The following is a 26,109-nucleotide window of genomic DNA, read 5'->3' on the forward strand; positions in this document are numbered from 1 at the left end:
TTTGCCAACACAGCTTTATCTAGGCCAGGTTTATCTGTTTTTTTTCAGCAGTGGTTGTATTGAGGCATGTTCAAAACTCTGTTGGACAATACCAGAACACAGGCTGCTGTTAATTATGACCAAAAAAGAAGACTTTTTTTTTATTAGGAGGTACAGTAATACCTGGAGAACCTGAAGGCTTGCTATGTCCAACAAGGTCATTTATTTACTCTATATATTTACATGCAGGAAGTGCAGGAAGCAATTACATCTGTTGGAGGATGCTTAGGTCTGATCTTTAGGGCCGTTGCCTTTCCTGCGGCGACGTAGCCAACAGGGTAGTGCCGGATTTCATAACAGGGGAGCCGGACCCCCACAGGAACAGCAACCATGAACAAACAGAGCTAGAGTTAATGTTAAATTGTAGATTGACGAGGAACTGGCGATCATAAATCAGCAGAGACTGGATCTGTAAAGTGCCAAAGTCTGATTTGACCCGAACACTAAACGAAAGAGGAGCAGCAGAGGGGCAGCCATCTTCAGCACTAATAAGCCCAATGAAAATATATCATACACCTCTTTGTTTCCCACACAGCGTTAGGGAAAGAGTGTCACAAGCACAACATAGATAATAGTGTGTTTCTTGACTGGCACTAATATTTCTCAGTGGCGGGGCAGAGCCCCAGGGTATAAGCCAGCAGCGAAGCTTTGTTGGAGCATGCTAAGGCATGCATAAAGTAGAACTGTAACCAAGTTATTAAACTACTATAATACTTTATAAAGGAATAATTTAGAAATGAAGCATTATCATAATGAGGTACTTCATGCATCTTGGAGAGGAAGACGTAACATTTAAAACATTAGATGAGTCAGGAAAGTTGACTTTTGACATTAGTTGACCTTTATTTAATCAAAAGCTATTAATAAGATGTGCAAATAACATAAAATTACAAAAACATTTCTCAATTATTTGTAGATTTTATAACACAATATGTATATCACAAAGAAATACTCTGCAGTTCCTTTTTATCATGTCATTCCACAGTCTGACATAATTTATGTTCATATTTGCTCAAACACAAAAGTAAAAATAATTTACAAACAGAAAACATTTAGAAATGACTCCTAATCAGTTTTTTCTCATTTTCTTCTTGACTCATAACCGATGTCCTTGTAGAGAATCATCGACACAACCATGGCAGCGATCTGAAACGACAGGAGTTGAGATGAATTTTGTTGCAGACAAATTAACTTTTGTGGAGCTTTTCATTAAACTTTTCTTAATGTTAACAGGACACCAAAAAACTGGCAAGCACTTTCAAATCAAAAAATTCAAAAGTCAAAAGAAATATCCTGCTGTGTTGTGAGGAAGACTTCATTAAATGTTAAATAGTCTAGTGCAGTGGTCTCGAACATTTTTGGAAATTAACACACGTGAAATTAAATGAATGAAACAAGAGGGAGTGACAAATGACCATTCACCTTATCATACCTAGAATTTCTGGGTCAGGAGTTGAAAATATATATTTTTTTCTGACTCATGGAAATCTTGAAAGAAAGATTCGAAGTTGTATTCTTTGTTTGAGTATTACAGTTATTGTTCGAGACCGGGGGACAAATGAATTTGGCTCAAAAGCTGGAAATGGCCCCAGGGCAAGGATTTAAAAAAGGCTTATCTATAGTGTGTGATTACGGTGGCTAGTGAGGCTGATGTTTGTCCTACCTCTAGAGCAGCAATGCCCAGAGCCACACCTGCAACGATTGGGGTGTTTTGCTCTATCAAAGCCACTAGTCGGTCCAAGCAGCCCATGACATCCTGAAAAAAAGGATAATGAATATTGTGCACATTACTGATTTTTAATAATCTATAATTCCATCATGAGGAAAATACATTCTTACAGATTCTTTAGCGTTGATCCGACGACATGAGGAGTTAAAATTCTGCGTGCAGCACATCTCCGGATAGAAGCCCATTGGAACTGTAAACGGGGATCCATCAAAATCTGTGAAGTTTCGGTACCCACAGCAAACAAGCTAGGGGTAGGAGTCAAAGAGACAAGTGAGCTTCCCTCTGATTTATTGACCATGAGCAGATGTGTCATACCTGGTTCATGGTGGTGTCCCAGAAGTTGGTCAGATCTACGTTTTCTTTGTTTCCATAATCGTTTCTAATTTTGCCCACCACATCTGTTTCCACATCTGCAAGAACGTCACTCACCTGATACAACAGAAAGGTTGAAGTTCATGTGACAAAACATATGAGATGGTTCTTTCCAATGTCTTAATTTATGACTTACCACATCATCAAACACAAGGATGACTACTGCTCCTGCCACCTCTGCTAGGAAGACGATCAGCACCAGACAGAAAAACTGAGATGGCAACAAACATAAAATGAACCTCTAGGCATGTATCTAATGAGGCATTTTATAACTCTTGCACATTTAATCTGCAAATCATCATTCCTAAAAAAAGAAATCACTGAAATAAATAACTTTAAAACAGAGTTGTGTTTTGTGCCAAGTTAAAATTCAAAACAACATTTGTTTTGTTGTAGTTAATATTTAAGCAAAATGTAATTTTTATTTTTATTCTTAGCGACTCAGAAAACCAGACCCAGAGAAGATAGGGTTATATAATGAAAACCTTTTTGACAAGGGACATTTAAGTTTGTTGCACACCGTCAGTAACATGCAGCGACTCTCCTTCACTGCTCCACAACAGCCGAGGAAGCCAATGATCAACAGGAAGGCACCCACTCCGATCAGCAGGTAGCTGACGCTGGCAAGGATGGACAACTCGGATGGAGCGCCTTCTATGTTATTCACAATGCCCAGAAAGGACTCACTGTCCACCTTTAACCAAATCCCCAAAGCCAGAACGACGGCTCCAGCCAGCTGATAGAGGGAAGAAGAAGTTAAAATGTTAGCTTAAAACAAAAATATTCTGACAGAGGAAAAGAGAGTGTCTGCTATTTACAAACGAGATATTTTTTCACAAGATTTCATGTCGTGTCAAGTGTTTAATCATGAGATCATTGATTTAAGAGTGTTTTCATAAAATTGTGAAGTCTCGCACACTTGATTCTCTGAGACTCCTGTGTTGGTCTCGGTGTTGTCTTGATCTATTGTATTGATTTTTTTAAGCGCTTTGTAACCCTGGTCTAGCTATCAAAGCTACTGCAGTGCAGAGTGGAAGAATTTAGAAGTATTCTCATGTTTTCCACATTCAAAATATATTTTACATGTAGATGCTCCTACTTGTCACAGTGATTTTCTCAGCACTCACACACATCTTCCTCCTGCTCCTCCTAACCTCCTGGCCATGTAACCAGATATACAGCCCTAAACTTATAAGGTAAAATCACGTAGCATCTATCAACTATCTAAATTTTAAAACCTAATTCAACCACATCAATAGACACACCAAACAGACTAGTTTCCAATACATTTACAGTGTCATCGAAGTATAAAGGAGGATTTGTAATGATTCAAAAATATTACTCACAAAAATGACGCCGTTGAAGATAAACATGATGGTCTTGAGTAAGGCAGTGCAACACATCTTGGCTGATAAATATGTTGCTCACACTGGTTGGGAAATGAAAAAAAAAGTTCTGTCACACACTGTCCTTGTATCACAGAGTTAGAATGGAGTGGTGGGTTTCTTCGCAACAGCAGACACTGGTTACAGATTAACTACGGCAACTGCAGCTTCTAATCTTGTTCTGAGCTGAGTGGCCGTTCACGAGAGGCCAGTGGTTTTAGGTCAACTTCCAGTCTTTTATTTAATCCATGTCTGTCTTTATTAGCGACAATATGATGATAATAAAATGTTATCATGAATTCTGACCCACTTCTCAAGACAAATAATATAACCATGACTAATGATAAAATTCAGATTAATCATTAATCACTGTAACTGTTGCATGTTCCTTGCTTGATCATTGAGCTCAGTTTTATGGAATAGATTTTTTATTTTTATTTCTTTCTTTATTGTCGCACTAGGTGTCATTGTCAGGTGACACAGTGGCAGCTGTGTTTCCAGGAGACAATTTAAGATTTTATAGTCTGGACCCGTCAATAAAAGCACCTAGCAGACTGGAAAGGAGAGCTGATATTGCTATTATTTTTCTCTTTGAATGGCAGAGGGACAAACTGAGTTTTTTTGGTCAAATATTGATATCTCTGGTTGGGCTCTCTGGTCGCATTAATCTGAGTAACTGTTAAAGTCAATGAGAAAAATTATATTTATCTTATACTATACCTTTTGCTCCTTCCTTGATCACTTGACCAAACTTTTGTGATTATTTTCACACTGTCATCAAGAGTTGACCAACCTTAAATTACTACATTGTAAATCTTAAAAAAAATCCCTTTTCCCCCCGTTATCCTTATTTTTAGGATGTAAAAATCTACCATTCATTAACATTTTTTGTTGAAATAAAATCTGTCAAAAAAAAGTCTAGGTCCATCATTCTTAATAAACACCTGGAGAAGCAACTTATTTTTTTTATTTTATTTTAACTATTAATATTATTTATTTAAAATATTGTCATAATTAAAAACCTTGTTATAGAGCCCTATGCACCTTTTCTTTATATCCACTTTTGTATGAATGTTTCTTCAAATATTTGAAACCAGCTCGTAATACATATCAATACATTCATTTGTTGATCTCTACAATAGTTTAAATCACAAGAGTTCACAGAGACATAATACCTGGTGCTGCGTTGGTTGATCTTTCAGGAGTGTTTGCCCAAAATGCTATCACATGAGCCTTTATAGTAGCTCTATTTCCTCCTCCCTGTCTCAAGCACAAAAAAAAGCTCATGAACTTAACATCACTGGCATTATTTACGGGAAAGGGCTCCTCGTGGACAAAGTCCACATTGATAGCAGAGCTGTTAGAAACCACATGTTTAGTCACTCCTTTAAAAAACGTCAGGTTTAGATAATTCACTGTAAAGTGAAGGTTCCTGTGAGTTCCGGGAATGAGGCAGACCCAAATGCGGAGTGGAATCACCGATCAACAGGCAAAGAACGGAGTTTAAACACAGGTTAAACCATCTTCTCGAAGAGATTTATGGCAGTCATTGATCGTAACCTGGGATAATTATTGATCTAGCACATCACGTCGTCTTTAACAATGGCATAAATGACTCACAGCTAAAATATTATATTTTGATGATCAATTCCTCTAAAATTCTACATTCAGTTGTTGTGATATTATATTAATACAAATCTATGATGCTCCAGAGGCGACATTTATGCCTTTTTTTTCAAATATCATTCACATTCCCCTAAATTTGATTCAAACAATCAATAGATGTGACACAAAAACAGCGTAGGTCTGTCTTTTTTGACCACTGTGTTTACATTGTGATGAACAGTAGCTTCACCAATGACGTAGGGCCCCTCACTCTAGACGAGTAACAAGATACACCATGTACCAATTTTTAAACACATTATAGATAAGCTGTCAGCCGCCAGTTTAAGTAAGTAACAAAACATCAAAACAATACCCAATAAAATATATACTTAAAAGGTCAAGATAACACCGAGAACAACACAGGAGTCTCAGAAAACCAAGGAAAAGCCTGAAAAAATAAAAATGTCTTAAGATGTTTCTTAAAGGAGTCAGTAGATCCATCAAACACATAGAGAGGAAGATCGTTCCAAAGCTTAGGAGCAACAGCCTGGAAGTGTAGCATGATTCTAATATAATGGGGTTGATGTGGCCATGAAAATGTCACGGAAACATAGTGCTCCGTCTACTCTAGTTAAATATTCTTTGTGTGCAAAGAAACCAAGCCTAGGAAGCTAGCCAAGTTATCTCCGAGCAGTTCTTGGGCGTGACTTCATGGTTTGCATGTTGACACTACATGCACGGGGACTTTCCAGGTCTGGCATGTTTTGAAGCTTGGTGCAGGTAAAGGTTACTTAAACCATCTTCATGTCCAGTCTCTGAGATCCATGGGTCATGCAGCATCTACACTAGATTTTGTTTTGTTTCGTTTTGGCTTGGCCAAGAGGGATTTGGTCGTGGGGGGCCAGGAGTCACCCTTTGGTAAAGCGCTTTGTCCTGGGTGCTCTTAGGCTTAGAACTCCTACTGGTCAGGTGGTACCAATGTGGGACCTTCAAAAGGTTTTTCATGGTCTAGCTTGAGATCGTTGGCGAGCAATTACAGTGCAGGCCAAAGGTTAGGACACACCTAATTCAAAGGTTTTGCGATTTTCCTGTCTGGCTGACCTTCGTTTCTTAATGTAATGATGATGTTTCTCTAATTAAGCTTATTGGGTCTTGTCATAATTCTAACAGTTGTCCAATAATGCTGCCAGCTGTGTTTTAGCCTGATTTCTGAAAGTAACCGAGAGAGGACACACGTTTGAAGTAAAAACCATGTCAGGTGACTTTTTAATTCATAATGAAAAAGTCAACATTTTTCTTTTTATTTACTTAGTGATAACTAACAGTCTAAATAGTTAACTAAAGAATGAAAGGGTATTGTATAACATTTAAATGTAGAATTTTACAGTAATTGATAATATTAATAACAATAATACTACTAATAATAACATCCAATATTCTAGCTGACTTATATATGTCAATATCAAAGATAACAGGTTTATGATGCTACACAGTAAATCAATAGTTATCCGAAGTTACAATCAATGACTTCCATAAATCTATTCTAAAAGATGTAGACTACTATCCCACAAAATATCAAAACATTTCAATTTAGACTTTTGGAGGAATTATTATTTAGTCGTCATATTTTAAAGTGACAGTTCAGCCAAAATTCCAACTTCACTCATGTCGACTAAGGGTCGGGATTATTCTCAGAGTAATTTGTCCATTATACAGTCTCATTTTTCTCTCAAAAAAGTCATTTTTGGATGAAGATGATGACGAAGACACCTGTGCTCCAGTTGCTACATTCAAATGGGCATAAACTCCTGCCTACAACTATAAAAAGAAATGGATTAGTCTGAAAATAATCCCAACTCTTACTCCTGGTGACACTTGCACAAAGACTTTTGTTCTACTAACTGTATAGAAAACCTTTTTGAGGTTAGGTCATATTTTCTGCAATAAATTAAAAAGAGGTTGTCAGAACAAATTTAATTTAGACCATCACTACCTTCATGGAACTGCAGCCTGACAAGATGCAGCTTACTCCAGGTGAACACTGCTCCTCACAGCATTATCACATGGACACAGGTCAACTGATTCTGCGGGCCTCGGGCATGGACAGTAGTGTTGTGTCGTTTGCGAATGATTTGTTCGAAAGAACGAATCTTTTGAGTGAACGTACTGAACCGAATCACTTCATGAAGTGATTCGTTACTTTCTCAGTTCAGTTGAACTCACTCAGTGGGGGTGGGGGGAGGGACTGAGGAGGGAGAGAGGGACTTCTCTACAGAACATTTAGTTTTTAAGGATTTCTTATTTTAATATTTGTTTTTACTTAAACGAGGCCTTTTTAATTTATTGTTGATTGCATTTAAGTTTATATTACATTTTAGTATTATTGTTATTTTATTTTAGTGCAATAAAATATTTCACAACAAAGACATGTAGTCACACTTTATTTGTTTATTAGACAGGCTGGAAACACACACACAGTGTTTTTAAAAGAATCAGAATCTCTACTACATCTGCAATGTTTGTTTGTGAAGAGTTTGTCACGTTAGGCTGCTACTGAACGAGGATTCTCTTCCGGTGATTCTCGCGACAGGGATTCGTTCAGTGACGATGATTCTCATCCGGGGATTCGCAAAAGATTCGGTCAGTGAGTGAACGAGGATTCTCATGCGGGGATTCACGCGACAGGGATTCAGTGACGATGATTCTCATCCGGGGATTCGCAAAAGATTCGGTCAGTGAGTGAACGAGGATTCTCATCCGGGGATTCGCAAAAGATTCGATCAGTGAAAAGGATTCTCTTCCGGTGATTCGCGCGTCAGTTCGGCTGTGAACCCACCTCAAGATCTTCTCTACTTGCAAATTCCTCATGAATGTCACTGGTCCTTGTCCGTGAACGCACCGGAGTCCTTTTTTTTTTTTTGCATTGTCGCTCAAGTGCAATGAATGTTAACTTCGGGTCTGAATCATTAAACCTAGTAACGGATTGTTTGGCTGCGTTCAGGAAGTAGAAGAAATTGCAGTCAGGGCTCCATAAGCACAGAGTTAGTGATTTGGTGAATGAACGAACTGAACAAATCTTTTGAACGAATCATTTTAATGAACTGATTCTAGTGATTCAGTACAGTCAAAAGAACTGTCGATCCCATCACTAATGGACAGCATCTAACAGAGAGTGGGCTACTGACCCCACTGTCACTTCCAGGAGGTGTGATCTACAATGTTGCGCTGGGACCCCGGGCGCAGACGCGCAGATTTAATCTTGCGCAACAACCCGCACCTGGATCCTTAAGTGTAAGACCAGTAGCCTGGAAGTAGGAGTGGAGAACCATCAGATGTAATGCTGGAATTAGGCACAGAGACACAGACGACTCCTCGGCACTGAAACAGAGAGGGTACAAGCTTACATGCTCTCTTTTGAGGACGTCAGGGCCAGCAAGAGTGAAACTTATATAATAATATAGAGCTCTGAATTCATGTTCACTCAATCCCCACGTCCTCAAGGGGGAATTTTATGAGTTCATTTGAGCTGTTCTGAGAATTGGAAACGATCTATAAGATGGTGGCAGGTATAGCCCTTGTGGTCTAAATTTCAAACATGTTAAACATAAATGGTAAACCAGTGATGATTTAAATGGAAATCAATTTCAAGCCCATATTTTTCAAACGTCAAGATGCAGTAAGACTCTCAACATGATGCGCTGTTTTGAACCCATTACTTTATAAAGCTTTCCCTCTTCTGGAATCTCAGTGAACAAGTTTACGGGACCGGAAACCATTATGACATCATAATGGGCTCCTCCAGCATGCTGTCATCACATCAGAGTGGGTGTGGTTGGGATAAACACCATCTCATCTCCAGAAAAACAAAGTGTGGTCAGAGGTCAGTGCTTAAGCGCATATTCTAATGTTTATATTTGAATTCGAAGTTTTCTGCAAACAGACACATACTGATCGAGTCGAGTTGAGGATAATTTTAAGATGCACTTACGTCAACACATTAGTTGCCCTTTAATGAGTCTTTATTCATAACCATGAATAAAAGGTACATGATACGTTTTAATAATTTAATTAACATTCAAACAGACTGCAGACATAACTTTGACAAACATAATATAGTTGCTTATAAACATTTGTCCGTAAGAAAAAAAAAGGAGACAGGTGCATTGATGCAGTTTTCAGCAATAGAGTCAAGCACATTTAACCGACTGAAGTCACAGTGATGCATTGTAAGAGTTCATCCACAAGGGGGAGCTACATTGCAAGCAGATGGCAGGCTTTACGTGGCCTTATCCTCCTGCTACAGGTGCCTTTCGCCCTCTGACCAATGAGTAAACAGGATGTGTGTTGAAGTCACAGCAGCTCTGAGCAGCCCTTTGGCAGTTTCGTGCACAGTCACATTAGATTCTCAGCAGCTTTCGAGGGCTGCTGCCGAGGTGCAGGGATTCAAGCACTTTACATTCAGAGCAAAGTTTAGCTACAAAGTCAGCACAAACAGCCCCCCTGGCTGTTCTGAGGCAATTCACTGAAAGCTTTTCCTCTGTGATTGGCTGGACTAGCATCCATGTGGTCCATGTCGTTCATCTTGTCACAGATGACGTCCACCAATTTATCAAAGACCTGCTTCACGTTGATGTTGTCTTTGGCGCTCGCCTCAAAGAACGCAAACCCTGGACACAGAATAACAAGGTTTGCATAGTGAGGCATGGGAGAGACAAACAAGGGACATTTCCATTAAACCCTCTTGGTCACATGACCTCGTCGTTTTAAATGTATTATTATTGTTACAAGCTATGTCTCACATGAGGACATGAGGGTCCTCAAGGGCCAAACTGAGAGAGGCTTGAAATGTTAACAATGAGAACATGAGCGCTCCAAGATCAGCATTATTCCCAATAGGGAGGTACGATTGTGTGTCGTCTATAAAGCTGCGAAGAGAAACGGTCTGGCCCTGGAGATCTAAAAAACCAGGGTCACAAAGTGCTTAAACAATCAAAGCAATACTCAATAAAATATATATTTAAAAGATCAAGATAACAACACAGGAGTTCCAGAAAATCAAGGAAAAGCCTGAACAAATAAAAATGTCTTAAGATGTGTCTATCTTTAAGGAGTCAGTAGATCCATCAAACACAGAGGGAGAGGAAGATCATTCCAAAGCATAGGAGCAACAGCCTGGAAGGATTTCTCTCCTCTGGTCCTGAACCTTGTGCGAGGAACCATCAGTAGATTCTGATCCACAGACCTCAGAGCCCGAGCTGGGGTGTAAGGCTGGATCAGATCACTGATGTAAGGAGGAGCCTGACCATGAATAGCTCTGAAAGTAAGAACCAGAATTTTATGTTGATCCTGAAAGAAACTGGAAGCCATTGAAGAGTTTTAAGAATTGGAGAAATGTAAGTTCTTCTACTTGAGCAGGTCAAAATCAACTGCAGGCGAGACAGCTCCTTCTAAATATGTTATATTTGATGATCTATTTCCTAACTGGAACCTTTTTTTGAAATCCATGAAATCCAAACTTTGCGAAGTCACTGCTTTTTAAATGACCTTGGCTAGGTGTTATGCCTTTTACGGGTTAGCAATCTTTCCATCTGCAAGTCAAACACTCGTATACAAACCCTTCTGGACATATTCATATGTTTATCTACATTCTAAATCTGTATAAAGGTTTTTGTTTCAAGGCGGGCGTTTCCCGAGCAATCTCAGACTGATGACTAAGCTGAAGCTTAGATGACACATGTCATCCTCGTGTTGATTTCCAAGTGTTCTCTGACCTAGCTCTTTGGCAAGTTTCTCTGCGTCTTCCGTGGGAACCTGACGGTCTTCTTTCAAGTCCAGTTTGTTGCCAACCAGTACCACCTGAGCATTGTCCCATGAATATGTCTTGATCTGTGTCGCCCTGGGAAAACAAATCACAAAGAAATCAATTCCCTGTCTTTTAATATTGCCAGCACAGCACCTGAGGAGGCTGCAGAAACCCCTGCAAACACTGATGACTGATCAGCTTTGACTCCTTCTTTTTAATGTAATAAAGAAATGCTTTATCCGTTTTAAAGGCTCAACCAGCTTTAATGTCGTTGAGCGTGTGCGCTTTAGCGCATTATGAATTATCTTCTAATTATGTTTAAGTTTCCACCTGGTGAAAGCATTGGAAGTGAACAGGTGGGAGGGAAGAAGGAAAAATATATTTAGACAAACTGGTGTGTCCCAATAATGACGAAAAAACTAATGCTATTCCAATTACTAAGCTAGGTTTGCATTCATACATAGTGATGTTTTTCAACCTGTTGATAAGAAACTGATGCCAGCACCATTAAAATGAGGAATAAAAAGCATGAAAAGATTTGTGATCACTCGACACAGCTCCTTTTCCCGAGTTTGAGCAGAGGACTGCAAGCGCTGGAAAAACCTTGATATTTATACACTTTAATCAATAACAAAATGTTGACAAAGCAGAAAAGACGCCGCAGTACCAGTCTTGTATGGTGCAAAAAGACTCCTGGCTCGTGATGTCATACATGAGCAGGAACCCCATGGCTCCTCTGTAGTAGGCGGTCGTTATTGTTCGGTACCGCTCCTGACCCGCCGTGTCCTGGAATCGTAGGAGTATCACAACATTGAAGAATGCAATTGTGACATGTATGGTTGCCCAGACAGAATGGAGGAGTGAAGAACAGCATTCAAATAAAAGATCTGCGGCACCAATGAAAGATTTAGTTTGATGTAAAAAGTTCTGCTTTTTTTTGCTACATTTCAAAGTCAGCTTGTTTAGTTTATTAAGCGATTGCAGAACTTTAATATTGAGGTACTTGGTACACATTGTTGATACAATAGATGTCCTTGTTCCATGTCTGACCTGCATCTGTGGAAACTGACTCTCAACGTCATTCTCAGAGATGAAAAATCAAGCAGGACCAAAAAAGGTACCAAATGTGCCCTAGAAGAATATTACATGATCCGGTTATCATGATAAGCAAGGACCTCCCTCGTGGCCTGTTTATCAGCCATCAAAAACAATTCTCATTAGGTGTTCAACGGGCTTGTGTTTCGCTCTGAAGGACACTTCATAAGACGCAGGTTTACATTTTAAACTTGTTGGACGTAAATAGTAAACCAGCCTTTATATGAAGTCATTTCACACTTGGTCATGTGCTGCTGCTTGTGTACCAGGAGGAGGAGGAGGCATGAAGAATCAGAGACTTCATGATCTGTTTCTTTGGAACAAATACACAGCAGTGTCAGTGATGGCTTCAATGGAAACCAATTTCAAGGCCATTTATAAGTGTTATAACAATTAGGATGAACCACAGCGGCTAGAGAGATACTATAACTTGTTTTTGACAATGTCCAGGTTTTAAAGTTTGCATCTGAATATCTGTTCCAACCGAGCAGAGAGGAAATCTAATATGTGTGAAAGATGCATATTCTGTCCGTGTCAACACATTTTTAACATTTTATTAAACAATTGCTGAATAAGAGACAATGTTAAACATTAACTGTCATTAAGTTTGGAGCACTAGAAACTAGTTTACGCCATATATCCATAGCAACACGCAGGAGTCAGTGTTGAGCAACAATCGTTTCTAAAGAGCGTTTTGCTTGGAACTCATCAGAGGAATATAAACCTGACGGTAAAATAGTAAACTTAACAGCCTAGCAAGTGACTGGCATTTTTATTACCTCAATATCACATTTTTATTACCTCAGCCAAAGAGATCATGTTATTGTCTACTCAGGATTTGAGTTGGATTTGGCTGACTCATGATCCAACAAGACAATATTCTTGGAATTTAAGATTTGACAAAATGTACTGTATACAGTACACAGAAAATCCTACAAATTGGGATATTAAAATTTTGAGAAACTGAATGTCTTTTAAATTAATCATATTATTTTACATTACATAGAATTATCTTTTCTTTAAAATAATTGATAAACTAAAAATAAAAAGGCAATTTTTCCCTGCATCACAACAGCCACTGCCAGCTTAGCAATGCACTTGTTTAGTTTAGTTTTCTCTGATAAAATGTGTTGTTGACTATACAAAAAATTCAGCATGCATATAAACAGGGGTCTCAAACCCATAGAGAAAAGAGCCGAGATGGCACACATTAGTTAATGAATCAGGCGTCAGCTTAAACAAGACTTACCATTAACTGATTACTGTCTCCAGACACAAAACCTGCTCCATCTCGTTCCTTATCATATTACTTTTTTTTTATTATTTTAAATAACCTAATGGACTTTTTGTCTTTACATTTTAAACACTTTGTTTGAAAAGTACCAGTTGGACTATAGTCGATAAAAAATACACAAAATCTCATCATGAACACACAATCTATTGAGTAGAGTGTGGGGTGTCTCCACACGACATGAGAAAGACCGACACGTATGAAGAGGAGCACATCATCAAGTCAATGTGATCTCACCTCCTCGGAATGTCTTCAGAGTTCAAATCAACAGCCTCTCTCTGTGGCGACTGTTGGATAGTGCAGCTCAGTGCAACCCGGGACAAGCTCAGACAGAGGCTTGCCCTCGTGAAAGGTAGAGTGTCATCGACAACATCAACCTCCACATTGTTCAACACAAGTGCCACTAGGAAGTATTCGGAGGTGAGAAGACTATAGGAACAGTTATCACAAGATTCAAGTGTATGAAATACAGTTCAAACACCTCGAAACGCACTCACCCAAATCTGAAGCTTCACACGCTTGTTGTTCCTGTGGATGGTTTTCACTTTGAAGTCGATGCCGACGGTGCTGACAAAAGCCGACGTGAAGGAGTCGTCTGCGAAGCGGAACAAGAAGGACGTCTTTCCCACACTGCTGTTCCCGATGATCAGCAGTTTGAACATGTAGTCAAAGTTCTGATCGGCGGCGTCCTGCGGCTCCGAACTGCCCTGTGGATCCTTAGCGGACGCCATCTTTAGAAACGACACAGAAAGTAAGTAAGTAAGTAAGTAAGTAATTTTTATTTGTATAGCGCTTTTCCAGACCAGGGTCACAAAGCGCTTAAACAATCAAAACATATTCAATAAAGTATATATTTTAAAGATCAAGATAAAACTGATAACACAACAGGAGTTCCAGAAAATCTAGGAAAAGCCTGAACAAATAAAAACGTCTTAAGATGGTTCTTGAAGGAGTCAGTAGATCCATCAAGCGCAAAGAGAGAGGAAGATCGTTCCAAAGCTTAGGAGCAACAGCCTGAAAAGATTTCTCTCCTCTGGTCCTGAACCGTGTGCGAGGAACCATAAGTAGATTCTGATCCACAGACCTCAGAGCCCGAGCTGGGGTGTAAGGCTGGATCAGATCAGTGATGTAAGGAGGAGCCTGACCATGAATAGATCTGAAAGTAAGAACCAGAATTTTAAAGTTGATCCTGAAAGAAACTGGAAGCCAGTGAAGAGTTTTAAGGATCGGAGGAATGTGAGTTCTTCTACTAGAGCGGGTTAGAATTCTCGCTGCAGAGTTCTGAATCAACTGCAGGCGAGACAGATCCTTCTTGTTAAGAGCTTTTCAATAAAAGACAAATCATCCAGAAGCCACGGGATATGGCAGGTCTTTATGGTAGGTAATCTGGGTGGAGGGTGTTGTTCCTGGCATGATGCAACACAACAACATAACTATTTCTCATCTTTCTCAGTTGTTTGAATGCATCATCAGAAATGTTGTGGCTGCATAGGTCGCCTGACATGTAAGGGATGTCTGTCACACACTGACATTTATTAACACTAATAATAGCACCAAAAGCTTGTGGTTAGCAGATGAGTGAATTCATAAGTGGTCCATCCATCTCCATGGCTCCTGGCTGTCATCGCTGGAATATGAATCACAGCAAGGCCATGCTGCGTTCACGGCCCCTCCCTCCATCACTAAAAGCCACAACTCTTGTGTCCACTACAGCGATTCCCACTGAAATAAATAATGTAAAACCATTAAGATACACTGTCAAACTCAACCATCTCCACAACCTCTTCTTCTCCACCATGAAAGAACAGACAGAGTTGAAAAACACATCATCATGAGATGTCAACGACCTTTATTTAATTAATTATTTATTTAGAAATTATTCGTAAATACTACTGTAACCTCAACATATGTTGTGATGGTCAAAGCGAAGTCTAGGTCAGAAACGAATGAACGTGTTGGTTATTAAAGTCTAAATGAGTTACAGCTTCGCCAACATACGACAACTTTGAAAAAGAAGAAGAAAACTTGTTCTCTGTGTTACCTCGGAAACAGCAGCTCGTGACGACCCCTGGTCTTCCTGCTCAACCTCGCAGATCCGTGCGTCGGACGCTGTTGCTCGCGGATCCAAGGATCTCCAGACTTCTGTGCTCGCGTCCGGGACGTCAAGCGCGCGCCGGCAAGTGGGAGATGGAACACAATACTTCCTGTTTGGACTTCAAAATAAGACGTGTGGTCTAACGGAAAATCCCCGCTTCGAAAGCAAAACACTTTTCTTTCTTTTTTTCAAACGACTTTTTCAATGTTAACGTTAAAGTGTTTGTTATTATATAACATTTGAAGTTTTAGACAAAAATTACATTTTGTTAAGACTTCCTGCATGTTCTGATGTCAAGTTCAAAACGGTGTAAATAAGAAATAATATATTTAAGTGTCCTTTAAATCTCCTACAAGTAAGTAAGCAATTTATATAGCGTTATAAGTGCTTAAACATTTTTTTTTTTAATACTCTAAACATATATACTAAAAAGATTAAATTAACACCGAGAAAAACACAGGAAAATCCTGCACAAATAAGAAAGTCTTAAGATGTCTCTTGAAGGAGCCAGTAGACTCCAACAAGCGCAATGAGTAATTTGTATCCATTCAATCGGTTTTCTTTGTCCAAGAGGATCTGTGACCCTATCTCTGTGTGGCTGTGCGTGTGTGTCCATGTGGAAACAGAGGACTCAGTTGCAGACCAGGCTTTTGTGATTTATAAAAGTGTTTTAATCAAGTGGGTTTTTTTTCGATGCATGGAGAGATTCAGGTCGGAGTGCAGGAGGTCGGAGGTCGTGCTAGGGTGCAGATGGAGTTGAGAGACAGATTGTCCTGAAGTAAGAGAAGGCAAGGCATTCATGGCTAGGCTGACAAATAGAGAGACAGATACAGTAAAGATAATCTCAAGGAACCAGGCTGACAACAAACCATAATTGTTTGACGGTCAGGCGCAGACTTCTTGTTCCCGGTCTGAGATTGCCAGCAGGTGGTGTTGCTGGACTCCCAGGGTCGGGAGGAGGAGTCACCATGTTGAGGAGCTACGCCCAAGCCGATGAGGAGTTGGAGGTGCTGACCGCAACTGTGCAAATGTCCTCTGCTGCAACAACCCACATAGTTGCCACAGTAGCCGCATCAGTGGGAGAACCACCTGCCCCTGGTAGGCCTGTAAAAAGGCAGATCTCACCCAGTGATTACCCCTTTGGGGAGAGAACCTCACCCAGCCGACATCCGTTGTAACAGATCAGAAACACATAAGAGAATCTAAAGATTGATGTCAAGTCAGTCTGAGAAAGGGTTGAATGCACATGACATGATACACATCTCTCCTCCATGTTCTGCAGCATCCTTTGGTACACAACGGTTGATCTGAAGTCAAACCGCTCTTGATTGGGTTGATTGTCCCAAAGTGGCAAGTTTCAACCCTTTCTGCGCAGTACTGACTGACTTCTGAGTGACGTTCAATGGCATCACCCAGTTCATTGAACTTTTTCAAAGACAAGACTAGGCCTCTGGATTAAACGATAGCAAAGCTTATTAGCACCATTAAGTAGTACTTTAAAATGATTTACTGGCTGTTATACTATATTCTAAGTGTGCTGATTTTCTCATGTTGCTGTCAATCAAAAAGTGATTTAGCCTCAGACTTTTAGATTATCCAATCATCACGAGCTTGCACCCAGACACTTGTGCGTCCGGTGGGTGGGACAAACCCCAGCATTTATCACTGTCTAACACTGTGATGCTGCACGGGTACATAAGAAGTTGTGTCAGTTGCCTGTGATAATCCTGAACAAATGATAAATGCTTTCTATCTCATATTTAGTCAATTAAATGACCTTGTATGACCACTTAAAAAAAACATTTTAGGGGAAGTCAGGCTTTCCTTCCTTGCAGTCTTAGAGCAGCCACCATTAAACTTTTGACTCGACAATACACAAGTTTATTTGACCGTTCATGCTTTTAGTTTGAAAGTTGACATATAAAGATCCACTTTTACTGGATCTATAAATGTACAACACCGTTATGCTCCTAAACACATGATCACTCATTGAAATCAGTGACATTTTCACCGTGGATAAAGTGTAGCAGCTGATTCACAATTCACCACAGCAACTTCTTTTATGTTCGACTGTTTCAAGCGTTTAGTGGAGACACTATCTTTAAGACACATGTTTAATTGTGAAACTAGGTGTTTCAGTGAGTGTGAAAGACTTGATTGAAAGAAGAACGTTTAATGGTCGATGAGAGCGCAGCGCATGACAAGAAGAACAGACCTTCATCAACTAGATCTACGTCACATTGTAAAAAGGCAAAAGCAACATAACAGTGTGATAAACTGAAACAGCTGAAAATGACCAGAACTGAATTTTTTTTTCATCTCAACTGTTTATATGTCGACTATGTTGTCAAGGGTGATCAGTGAAGGGTCTTCGTGAGAGTCTTGTCATGGTCTTCCAGTGCCGAGGGGTAGGAATGAGCCGGATCGTTGCGTTCCCATAACCTCTGGAACTCTTTGATAAAGGGCTGGACCAAATCTGGTTCTTCTGTGATCAGGACGTTCTCCATGTTGCATTGCACTGCTGTCAGTGTCCAGTTGAGAGAGCCAGTGATAAGCTGCCGGCCGTCTATGACCGCAAATTTGTGATGCATGTAAACTGACGCATTATCGTTGCGTACCCTGATACCTACAGGGAACAGACAGAACATCAGCAGACTGCCAAAGACCAGTAAAGTCAACACCTGCTCTTTGCCCTCAGCAATTTAAATATTCATAAATGTAAGTATTCTGAAGGACAGAGACAAAATGTCAGACAGTATTAGGGTAAAGGGGGCCAGGTTTCCTGAGCCTTGGTGTATTGAAGCAAACAGACGCGCGCACACACACACACACACTTAATTAAATCAGCAGTATTTCTTGCCAATCTCTTACTTAATTCTTAATTAACAATTTAGCAGATGGAGAAGACTGAGGCAGAAACTAAAAGATTGGAACAGAAATTGATTTCGCAGCACATTGGGGTGGATGTTCCTATCTGTCATGACAGCAGGCACATTACATTTAAAACTCCATTGATTGTTATCCTCATCTATGGATGAAACACTGTTAGATGGTGAAACACACTCAACATAAAACGTGTTCAACTCAGCAAGAGATTAGCTTACTTTAAGCATGTGTTGATCACTCATCTGACCTTTAATTGGATACAACTTTGTGACACTTTACAATAGTTTTTCTACCATTAAAGTACAGTCATTGTTGTCTTACCTGCTTTATAAAGCAACCCAATCTGGGAGCCTGTGATGGCAGCGTAATCCTTGTCAGTGACAACTCTGATGGCTACTTTCCTTCTGTGCAGTGCCAGCACAGCTCTGCTCAGGTCCATGTTGGAAAAGGCAAAAACACACAAGTCCAAAGAGGAAGATGCAGAAAGGATGTGGCGAAGAAGTTGAGAGAAGGAAGTCTCTATACCGTGAGGTAATGAACACAAGCAAGATCTGGGAGGAAAACAAGAAGCAAGACGCAATAGTTGGTCATTAAGTTCAGTATGACGTTGTTATGATGTCTCTTCACATGGTTGTCATGTTTGTTGAGCTTTAGTATAGCATGTGTCCCAGGTCTACCACACCAGTAAAACGATCAAAACACGGAGTCCGTTCCGTCGCTCCAACACGACGTCACGTCCGCCCCAGGTCTTATACTTCGCTTCGTGGAGAAAGATGGACAATCAAGAGTGTCACGGGCCGCTCAGTCAAACAAAATACAAGCTTTACGATCGCGACCAGACACACTTTGTCCCGGCGACTGTATAGGTCAATATTTGTTTTGATAAGACACTTTAAATAACATTGAATTGAATTAAATAGTCCCGGGAGAAAAGGCCCCGATCTGTAGAAACATCGCTATATTTAAGGCAAATTTCCCACCCAGGGGGTCGTCCTTTCCGGCCAAATGGTCCTTTCAAGTTACCTGTGTCCCGATCCCCCGCAGAGAGACATCCTAATTTATTTTCTTGTAATCTAATTCAAATGTTCTCGGGTGGGGGTTTCCGTCTTTTAGCCCCCCTTTCATTTATGCCTTGCTTCTTTCTTTGATCTAAGATTTAAGGTGTGATTTGCAGATAAACAGATGTTTTAAATTACCGGTGTCGTATCTCTAATTCTGATCCAAGCTTGCCTCGAACCAGTGTGAATCAGTCTGAGTGGAATGTTGATTGTGAATGTGTAGTCAAACGTTTAAGCTCTTAGATCAAGCGAGTAATTTATACTTTATATTTTGATTATCTTTTAGCATTAATTTAAGTATGGTGTATAAGTATAGTGTAAAATAGTTTTAATCTAACACCAGCTAAAACACTGGACACTCTAATTGAAACATTAATAGAAACAAGTTAAATAGTAAAAGTCCAGGATTGATTTTTTTTTATACAGTAAAGATCGAATAGTTTAAATAATAAATCATTATTTATTATGCAGTTGTAAAAGCTTCCCCCCCATATAACAACAACATAACTAAACCATACACACTAAGCTAATGATTAATTTAAAAATAAAAATGTTCATGATGAAAACTCTACGTATGTACACCACGACATGTTTATTGAAATGGATGTAAAAAAAAAAAAAAGAACGCATCTATATGATTGGAGGAGCACGCTTTATCCATGTTTTACTTACTGCTGTAAATCTGGACTAAAGATGTGCTCCACGCAGGCCAACTCCGAGGGGAAAAAGATAACTTTGTTACAAACTTTTTTGGTCCACCGACGGCGAATCCACACAAGTAACTCCACACTTGCTGAGACGACCACGACACTGAGCCCTAACACCTTTACCTTCCACATTGCTGCCATCTCTGAATAAATATATAGGGAAACAGAAGACAATACATTTTTGAACTTGAGAAAGTACTGTCAAGTGAAAAATATGAGCTGTATTTAGTCGGGAAAACATTAAGATGGATGAGTGGTTTCATTTATTTACTAAAATAGTCCTATTTATATCAACTGATGTAAATTTGTGACAACAAATATATGACTAAAGGGCACTAACTAATGTTAAAATTAAACTTCCCTGACTCAACTACATTACATTACAAATGTTGAAGTCTTCCTCTCTAAGATGTAGTAAGTCCCTCACCCTGACGATGATTCATTTTGTTAAACATTTAAGATACACTAAAATATACACATTAGTTTTAAATATATCAAAAAACTTAGCCAAGAAAAAAATCTAAACATACGACTTGACTCAGCATTCATTTATTTGTTATCCTTGCATTTAAATAGTTTACCAGTAATGCAATAACAATCACGTTCTCCAAATAAAATTTATGTTTTCATATCTACGCTCATATTCAAGTTTACAGCGAAACGAAGGCGCTACACGATCAACTGAGTTGTATTTTCAACTATTTGAAAATTATTTGTAAAAAGGAAGCTGATCTTATATTAGCCAACCTGTGTCGCTTCTGTCGCCACCACGCGGGAGTGATGCTGCGTCACAATTAATCCTTTGGATCGACGTAGGACTCAACCAATGGATTTCTTTGTGACGTCTTGAACTGACCAATCATCAAGTCGGCATTGACTCTTGACAGGGCTCAGCAGAAGCCACTTCCGTATTGCTGAAACGTGTCGGTCGTCACAACCAAAGGTAAACAGAACTTTTGTTTTACTTTTAAGAACTATCTTACATGCTGTTCGAATACCGAACCACTTTTGTGTAAGTCAAGAACCTCCGTGTAACTCAGTATAACCTTTATACAATTGTGAATGTTTCAACGTAAAGACGTAAACGCATGCTAACAATAAGCAGCTAACCCACAATAGTTTACCACCGAAGCAGTTGTGTTTAAAAATTTAAAAGAAAGAATGTGGTCTTTGACGGATTCGACTGTTTCTTCGACGGCTCTTTAGAAATGGGTCGCCGAAAGTCCAAAAGAAAGCCTCCACCGAAGAAGAAGATGACTGGAGACCTGGACTCTCAGTTCACGTGTCCATTCTGCAACCACGAGAAGTCCTGCGACGTTAAAATGTAATCCATCCTAGAATCACAATTTTTAACTCTGTGTATGTAACTGTTGTCTTTCTCATTTTGTCAGGGAGAGGAGCAGAAACACCGGTATAATCTCCTGCACTGTTTGTTTGGAGGAGTTCCAGACCCCCATCACATGTATCCTTTGTTTTCATTGGTGCTATAGCGAGCTTCGTTTCACCACCTTGTTGGAAGGTAACGTTCTATCTGAAAGAACGCTGCCATGAAGCATTGAAAAAGAAAATCTTAAATATTTAAGGCACCTGTTGCGAGTTCTTTAAATATGTGTTGTATAAAACAAACTATACATTTATAAACAATATATGCTTGCAAAAATCTTCTACACAAAAGTCGGGGTAAATTCAGCAGCATGAACTACCATGCCTTTATTTATTTATTTCATTTTCAATTAATATTCAAATAAATAATTGATTTAAGTGAAAACCGTTCATATCTGGGAGGCACAACTATATGAGGTTGTTTTGTCATTGTAACTGCTTATAGAGATTTACATTAAAAGTAATTCAAACGTTCCAAATAATTTGTACTTTCATATGTAAGACCAAGATCTTGCGAACTTGGTGTGGACTCATTCTGGCTTTTTAAGTTTTCACTTTTATTAGACCTAATGAAGGAAACTGTGATTGTTACTATTAATATACATTTGATCCTGTCATTTCCTTAATCTATTGATCAACAGACCTGTCGGAGCCTGTGGATGTCTACAGTGATTGGATAGATGCCTGTGAATCAGCCAATAAATAGCTTGCATTGGTGGGAATGTGTTACGAGAAGATGGCACGTGACCACAAGGTTGAAGTGAGACATGAAAAGCCACCTCTGGAGAGGACATCTACTAAACTACTTGGTCTGCGAAGACGAAGAGTAGGATTGTCGACATGATGTCTGTGAAGTAAAAGTGCTGAAGTGTTATCCACGAGATGTTATCTGATCAGCTGAACAGCTGTATTGCATAAACCGACATGTAATGGATTGCGCACAAGCGTCAAAGTTTTTTTTCTTAGTGGATCATTTAGATAAAGATTCTTTTAAATTTTTAATGAGATTGTGTAACCAATAATGTTCATACATGGGCTGTATTGTCTGACAAAGATGAACTTTGTTCAGTGCAACTCAATCTGATGAATTTACTTTATTATTTCATGTTTGCTGAATACAAAACAAGCATCACACTTCAAATGTGTGTTTGCTCCTGTGTTGTATATTGTAGTAATAATGTGATTGAGTCCTGGTTTTTGACGCCTCTGTAACTGGAAATTAATACATTTGGGAATATGATGTCTGAGCTTTATTTATTCAAAATATTGTTTTGAGTTTAAATTTAGTGTTTTTGCCATCAGTTATTGCTGTGGAACCAAAATAGAGATTTGACTGGTCGACTTCAACAGTTAAAATCGTTAAAAGTCCTTCCACATTAAGTCAGATACTAAAGAGATGGTATATGTTTTCACAATTAAGAAATTAACGTTAATTTAATTAAGATGCAGGTGTCATTTTTCTTTGCTGAAAATGTCTTTTCCCCCAAAGTTAAATGTCTATTTGTTTTAAAAATGTTTTTCACTGAACAAGATATTTAACATTATGGTCTTCAAAATAAATGATGTCATTTTGGTCTTCCAAATGTGCAGTTTTTTATCTATTCATTAGATCCATTAGTTGTTTAAACTTTTTTGGTGCAATTCGTTTTCAAGATTAAATCTTTGAGTTTAAAGTGTTATTACTCATCTTGTTACATACACTATACCAGAGGTCACCAACCATTTGATAAAGCAAGCTACCCCAGGGGCACTAAGTGATCCAAAGGGCTATTAAAGGTTTGCTAATCCTTTTGGAATAAGTAATATATATATAGATTTATACTTTATTGATCCCCTGGAGGATAAATGATTTGTCCAGCAGTCCAATTTAGTTAAATATATTTTAATTGCATGTAAAAAAAACAACACATTTAAAGTCAAATGTTCAAGTTTCAAGGATGCATAGCTTTAGACATCCTAGGCAAGTGAAGTCAATTTTCAGTTGCCACCACAGCACATGTTTTGCTGAGTCCGGTTTCCACCGAGCACAGGATGTAGCTGATCACAAATTAAAGAGGACGCAGCAGGCAGAGTGATAATGAATGAGATGTGAAGTGGCTGCTGTGACTCCCCAACTTCTGGAGTGTGTGTGCAAGCAGCAATGAACACTGTGTTGTTTGATGATGGACACCAGCTGGAGCGGTATTGACGAAACCTTATGAAACGCAGTAGGATGATTGCAGTGGAGAATGATTACTACTTCATCCTCCTGCCACCACTCTCTCTTCCACTATTCCTTCTCCCCTATTCAGAACGTGAGGTCAAGTGGCATTGTGTCTCTGTTGTCAAGGCTGCCAATCATCCACTCTGTGAGTGCATGGCAACTGTTGCCATAGAAACAGCCATTTGGTTGCTAGGCACCTGGACCTGCACTCCCAATAGTCATTATGTAGCTTTGCACACGCACAAATACACAAAACAAAGTCATCTTTAGGTTCAACAGGTTGAATGTGTCAAATGGCTTCAGATCACAGCTTCACCACACATAAAGCCCCGGTGGCTACTCACAATAGACAACATTAAAATGTGAAAAATGTTCAAATTAGATGAGGTCATTGCGAGAGATGTGTATGTCTTTATCAGTCCAGCATTTGTTGGGGTTAAACATTTTGGATGATCAGTGGAAATATATGATAGATGAACAAAATACTGTTGCCAATAAGAGATGAAGATATAATCGCTTGGTCAGCTGGATATTAGCCTTGGGCTTTTAAAAAGTACATTTGATAAATGGAGCCTGCATTATTTATCGTCTCTGGGATTGTGCCACTGCCTGAGCAATTTTACTTTTCTTTCTGCTCCCGTTGACAAGAAAATACAGATTGAGCTTATGTTTATTCAAACAGCAAGACTTTATAGTCATGAGTGTTTCTTGTTTGTACCTCAATGAAACATGGATGCAGTGTAAATGAATATAGAAGCAGATTAATTAAAAGTGTAACCTAGATAAGTCCTATAATGTTTGACATATATTTTACTAATATTAAGTATCTTTAGTGAGACACAAGTCTTTTTTAATTTTGGCTGAACCTTTTTAGAGCGCAGAGGTTCAATATAATCTTATCTATAATGAGTATCTATGTTTCCATGCTGTGAATGCTGCATTTCTGAGAAGATAAACTCATGCAATGTAAATATGTAGGTCACTTTTTGGGGTTTCTCAATTTAAAAAGTGTGGGAACTACTGTAATACAATGATTGTTCGATACTTAATGGATTTATTTGGGCTCTTTCTTAGATGGTAGTTTATGTATCAAATGACAGTCTGTTGCTACTAAGCTGCTACTGTTCTTCTGGATAATCTTTTCATTATATAGAACCATTTTGTTTAAGCCTCTGATAAAAATGTGTATTATAGTTTTACTTTAATTAGTGTCAATTAGTATTGAATTAGTACCAACTTTCTTCAGGTAACTCTGTAATGTTTAGGCATTTATCTGAAAAAAGCAAAAACATTACATGTTTTTTTAATGGTGCTGGTTATTACTAGTCTACTGGCTATCAGCACCGAAACCGCTTCACACGGATTCTCCGGCAGGCGCGATGGAACTAGCGGCACACAGAAAGGAAGATCCAGTCCTGAAGATAAAGCTTCCACTCGTCTACGCGTATTCTTAAGCAATAACAGCCACATCTGTATTATCAACCCAAGAATACCCGTGGTCGAGATTAGAGCAAAGGCGCCCAACTCGTGCCCTCGTAATCATTCTCTCTTTTTCCTCGTATCTCTCCAGCTCCAGCCTGTGGATTGCAGCTCATAAGGAGCAGGGAAGTGTTAAAGGACAACACCTGAGATGAGAGAGAGACAAAAGAGAACGTTCATCCTCCGGGATCCACACTCGTCAAGCATTAAACTACACATTGCATGCAACCTAGAAATGACTGCAAGCCTCACAAGACCGACACGTGCTCTCCCTCTCCAAACATCTATAACTTCCCCTTAAGCTTGAGTCAAAGATTGAACTGCCAGTGCTCAGTCACTAACAGTATCAGGAAACCATTGAGTCCATCGCAGAAGGACAGCAAAGCCATTCAAAAAAGGAGTTTGTTAGACGACGTCAAGGGGAATCAGATTTTTGCTCATTTTACTTTGACTCAGACTCTGTTGCCATGTTTAAAGGCTATCCTCACTCCTCCTCAGTGGATGATAAATCCTCGCTGCCCACATGGCCAATTAACGTCAGGGCTGTCAATCAGCAGCAGGGAGTGAAGAGACAGGGTCGTACTGGGGTTTGGTAAAGGAGCACATTACAGAGCTTCTTCTTGTAGCACAAACATTATCGTGTCACCTCCTGATGGCCGTTTTTTAATGTTCCCTTTATTATAATTAATCATAATTTGTTAAGGCTACTATGTTCTGGTTGTTGTGAGTCAAGGTGCAGCAACAAACCATCCGTGAAATCTGTGCATCACTCACTGTAGTCACTCACACACCAGAACTAAAGATTCCTGACCTTCTTCCACATGTAAAAAAAGATCTGATTTCTAATTCGACCAAAAAAACATCATTATCATTGGGGGATCTACATTTGACATTATACAACCAAACACACACACACACGCTACAAGCACACAATCATACGCACACGCACATATGAAAGTGAATTTTTCTATTTCTCCTT

The 26,109-nt window shown here is 39.2% G+C and overlaps 4 protein-coding genes across 4 annotated transcripts; 1 reads left to right on the plus strand and 3 right to left on the minus strand.

The window, feature by feature from the left end:
- Window positions 1-862: 862 nt before the first annotated feature.
- Window positions 863-4,767, minus strand: tspan34a (tetraspanin 34a). Its single transcript, XM_087778811.1, has 8 exons — window positions 4,701-4,767; window positions 3,487-3,569; window positions 2,661-2,876; window positions 2,277-2,351; window positions 2,084-2,197; window positions 1,879-2,013; window positions 1,703-1,795; window positions 863-1,185 (listed from the first exon to the last, which is right to left on the minus strand). The coding sequence occupies exons 2-8, from the start codon at window positions 3,541-3,543 to the stop codon at window positions 1,120-1,122; spliced, it is 756 nt and encodes a 251-aa protein (XP_087634937.1). The 5' UTR covers window positions 3,544-3,569; window positions 4,701-4,767; the 3' UTR covers window positions 863-1,119.
- A 4,413-nt stretch (window positions 4,768-9,180) lies between these two features.
- On the minus strand, window positions 9,181-15,443 carry LOC148088735 (ras-related protein Rab-3D-like). Its single transcript, XM_087799346.1, has 5 exons — window positions 15,361-15,443; window positions 13,817-14,050; window positions 11,601-11,719; window positions 10,902-11,026; window positions 9,181-9,797 (listed from the first exon to the last, which is right to left on the minus strand). The coding sequence occupies exons 2-5, from the start codon at window positions 14,048-14,050 to the stop codon at window positions 9,613-9,615; spliced, it is 663 nt and encodes a 220-aa protein (XP_087655472.1). The 5' UTR covers window positions 15,361-15,443; the 3' UTR covers window positions 9,181-9,612.
- Window positions 15,444-17,571: 2,128 nt separating this feature from the next.
- Window positions 17,572-20,206, minus strand: pld6 (phospholipase D family, member 6). The gene is made up of 3 exons (XM_087778931.1): window positions 20,031-20,206; window positions 18,622-18,851; window positions 17,572-18,040 (listed from the first exon to the last, which is right to left on the minus strand). The coding sequence occupies exons 1-3, from the start codon at window positions 20,204-20,206 to the stop codon at window positions 17,772-17,774; spliced, it is 675 nt and encodes a 224-aa protein (XP_087635057.1). The 3' UTR covers window positions 17,572-17,771.
- Window positions 20,207-20,942: 736 nt separating this feature from the next.
- On the plus strand, window positions 20,943-23,121 carry LOC148088737 (transcription elongation factor 1 homolog). The gene is made up of 4 exons (XM_087779045.1): window positions 20,943-21,008; window positions 21,272-21,389; window positions 21,457-21,527; window positions 22,090-23,121. The coding sequence occupies exons 2-4, from the start codon at window positions 21,274-21,276 to the stop codon at window positions 22,152-22,154; spliced, it is 252 nt and encodes an 83-aa protein (XP_087635171.1). The 5' UTR covers window positions 20,943-21,008; window positions 21,272-21,273; the 3' UTR covers window positions 22,155-23,121.
- Window positions 23,122-26,109: the final 2,988 nt, after the last annotated feature.

The sequence above is a fragment of the Callionymus lyra genome, chromosome 1 (assembly GCF_982586985.1).
Source record: "Callionymus lyra chromosome 1, fCalLyr1.hap1.1, whole genome shotgun sequence".
Taxonomy (NCBI): Eukaryota; Metazoa; Chordata; class Actinopteri; order Syngnathiformes; family Callionymidae; genus Callionymus; species Callionymus lyra.

Coding starts and splice junctions, on each gene's coding strand:
- pld6 (XM_087778931.1), bottom strand. CDS start 20,206: ATGGCAGCAATGTGGAAGGTAAAGGTGTTAGGGCTCAGTGTCGTGGTC. Junction 18,852..20,030: donor TTTAGTCCAGATTTACAGCA/GTAAGTAAAACA, acceptor TTTTCCTCCCAG/ATCTTGCTTGTGTTCATTAC. Junction 18,041..18,621: donor TGGGTTGCTTTATAAAGCAG/GTAAGACAACAA, acceptor TGTTCCCTGTAG/GTATCAGGGTACGCAACGAT.
- LOC148088737 (XM_087779045.1), top strand. CDS start 21,274: ATGGGTCGCCGAAAGTCCAAAAGAAAGCCTCCACCGAAGAAGAAGATG. Junction 21,390..21,456: donor AAGTCCTGCGACGTTAAAAT/GTAATCCATCCT, acceptor TCATTTTGTCAG/GGAGAGGAGCAGAAACACCG. Junction 21,528..22,089: donor GTTCCAGACCCCCATCACAT/GTATCCTTTGTT, acceptor ATTGATCAACAG/ACCTGTCGGAGCCTGTGGAT.
- LOC148088735 (XM_087799346.1), bottom strand. CDS start 14,050: ATGGCGTCCGCTAAGGATCCACAGGGCAGTTCGGAGCCGCAGGACGCC. Junction 11,720..13,816: donor GTGTGAAGCTTCAGATTTGG/GTGAGTGCGTTT, acceptor CTACGATTCCAG/GACACGGCGGGTCAGGAGCG. Junction 9,798..10,901: donor GAAACTTGCCAAAGAGCTAG/GTCAGAGAACAC, acceptor TTCTGTGTCCAG/GGTTTGCGTTCTTTGAGGCG.
- tspan34a (XM_087778811.1), bottom strand. CDS start 3,543: ATGTGTTGCACTGCCTTACTCAAGACCATCATGTTTATCTTCAACGGC. Junction 2,198..2,276: donor TCCTTGTGTTTGATGATGTG/GTAAGTCATAAA, acceptor CTGTTGTATCAG/GTGAGTGACGTTCTTGCAGA. Junction 1,186..1,702: donor TGGGCATTGCTGCTCTAGAG/GTAGGACAAACA, acceptor CTGTCGTTTCAG/ATCGCTGCCATGGTTGTGTC.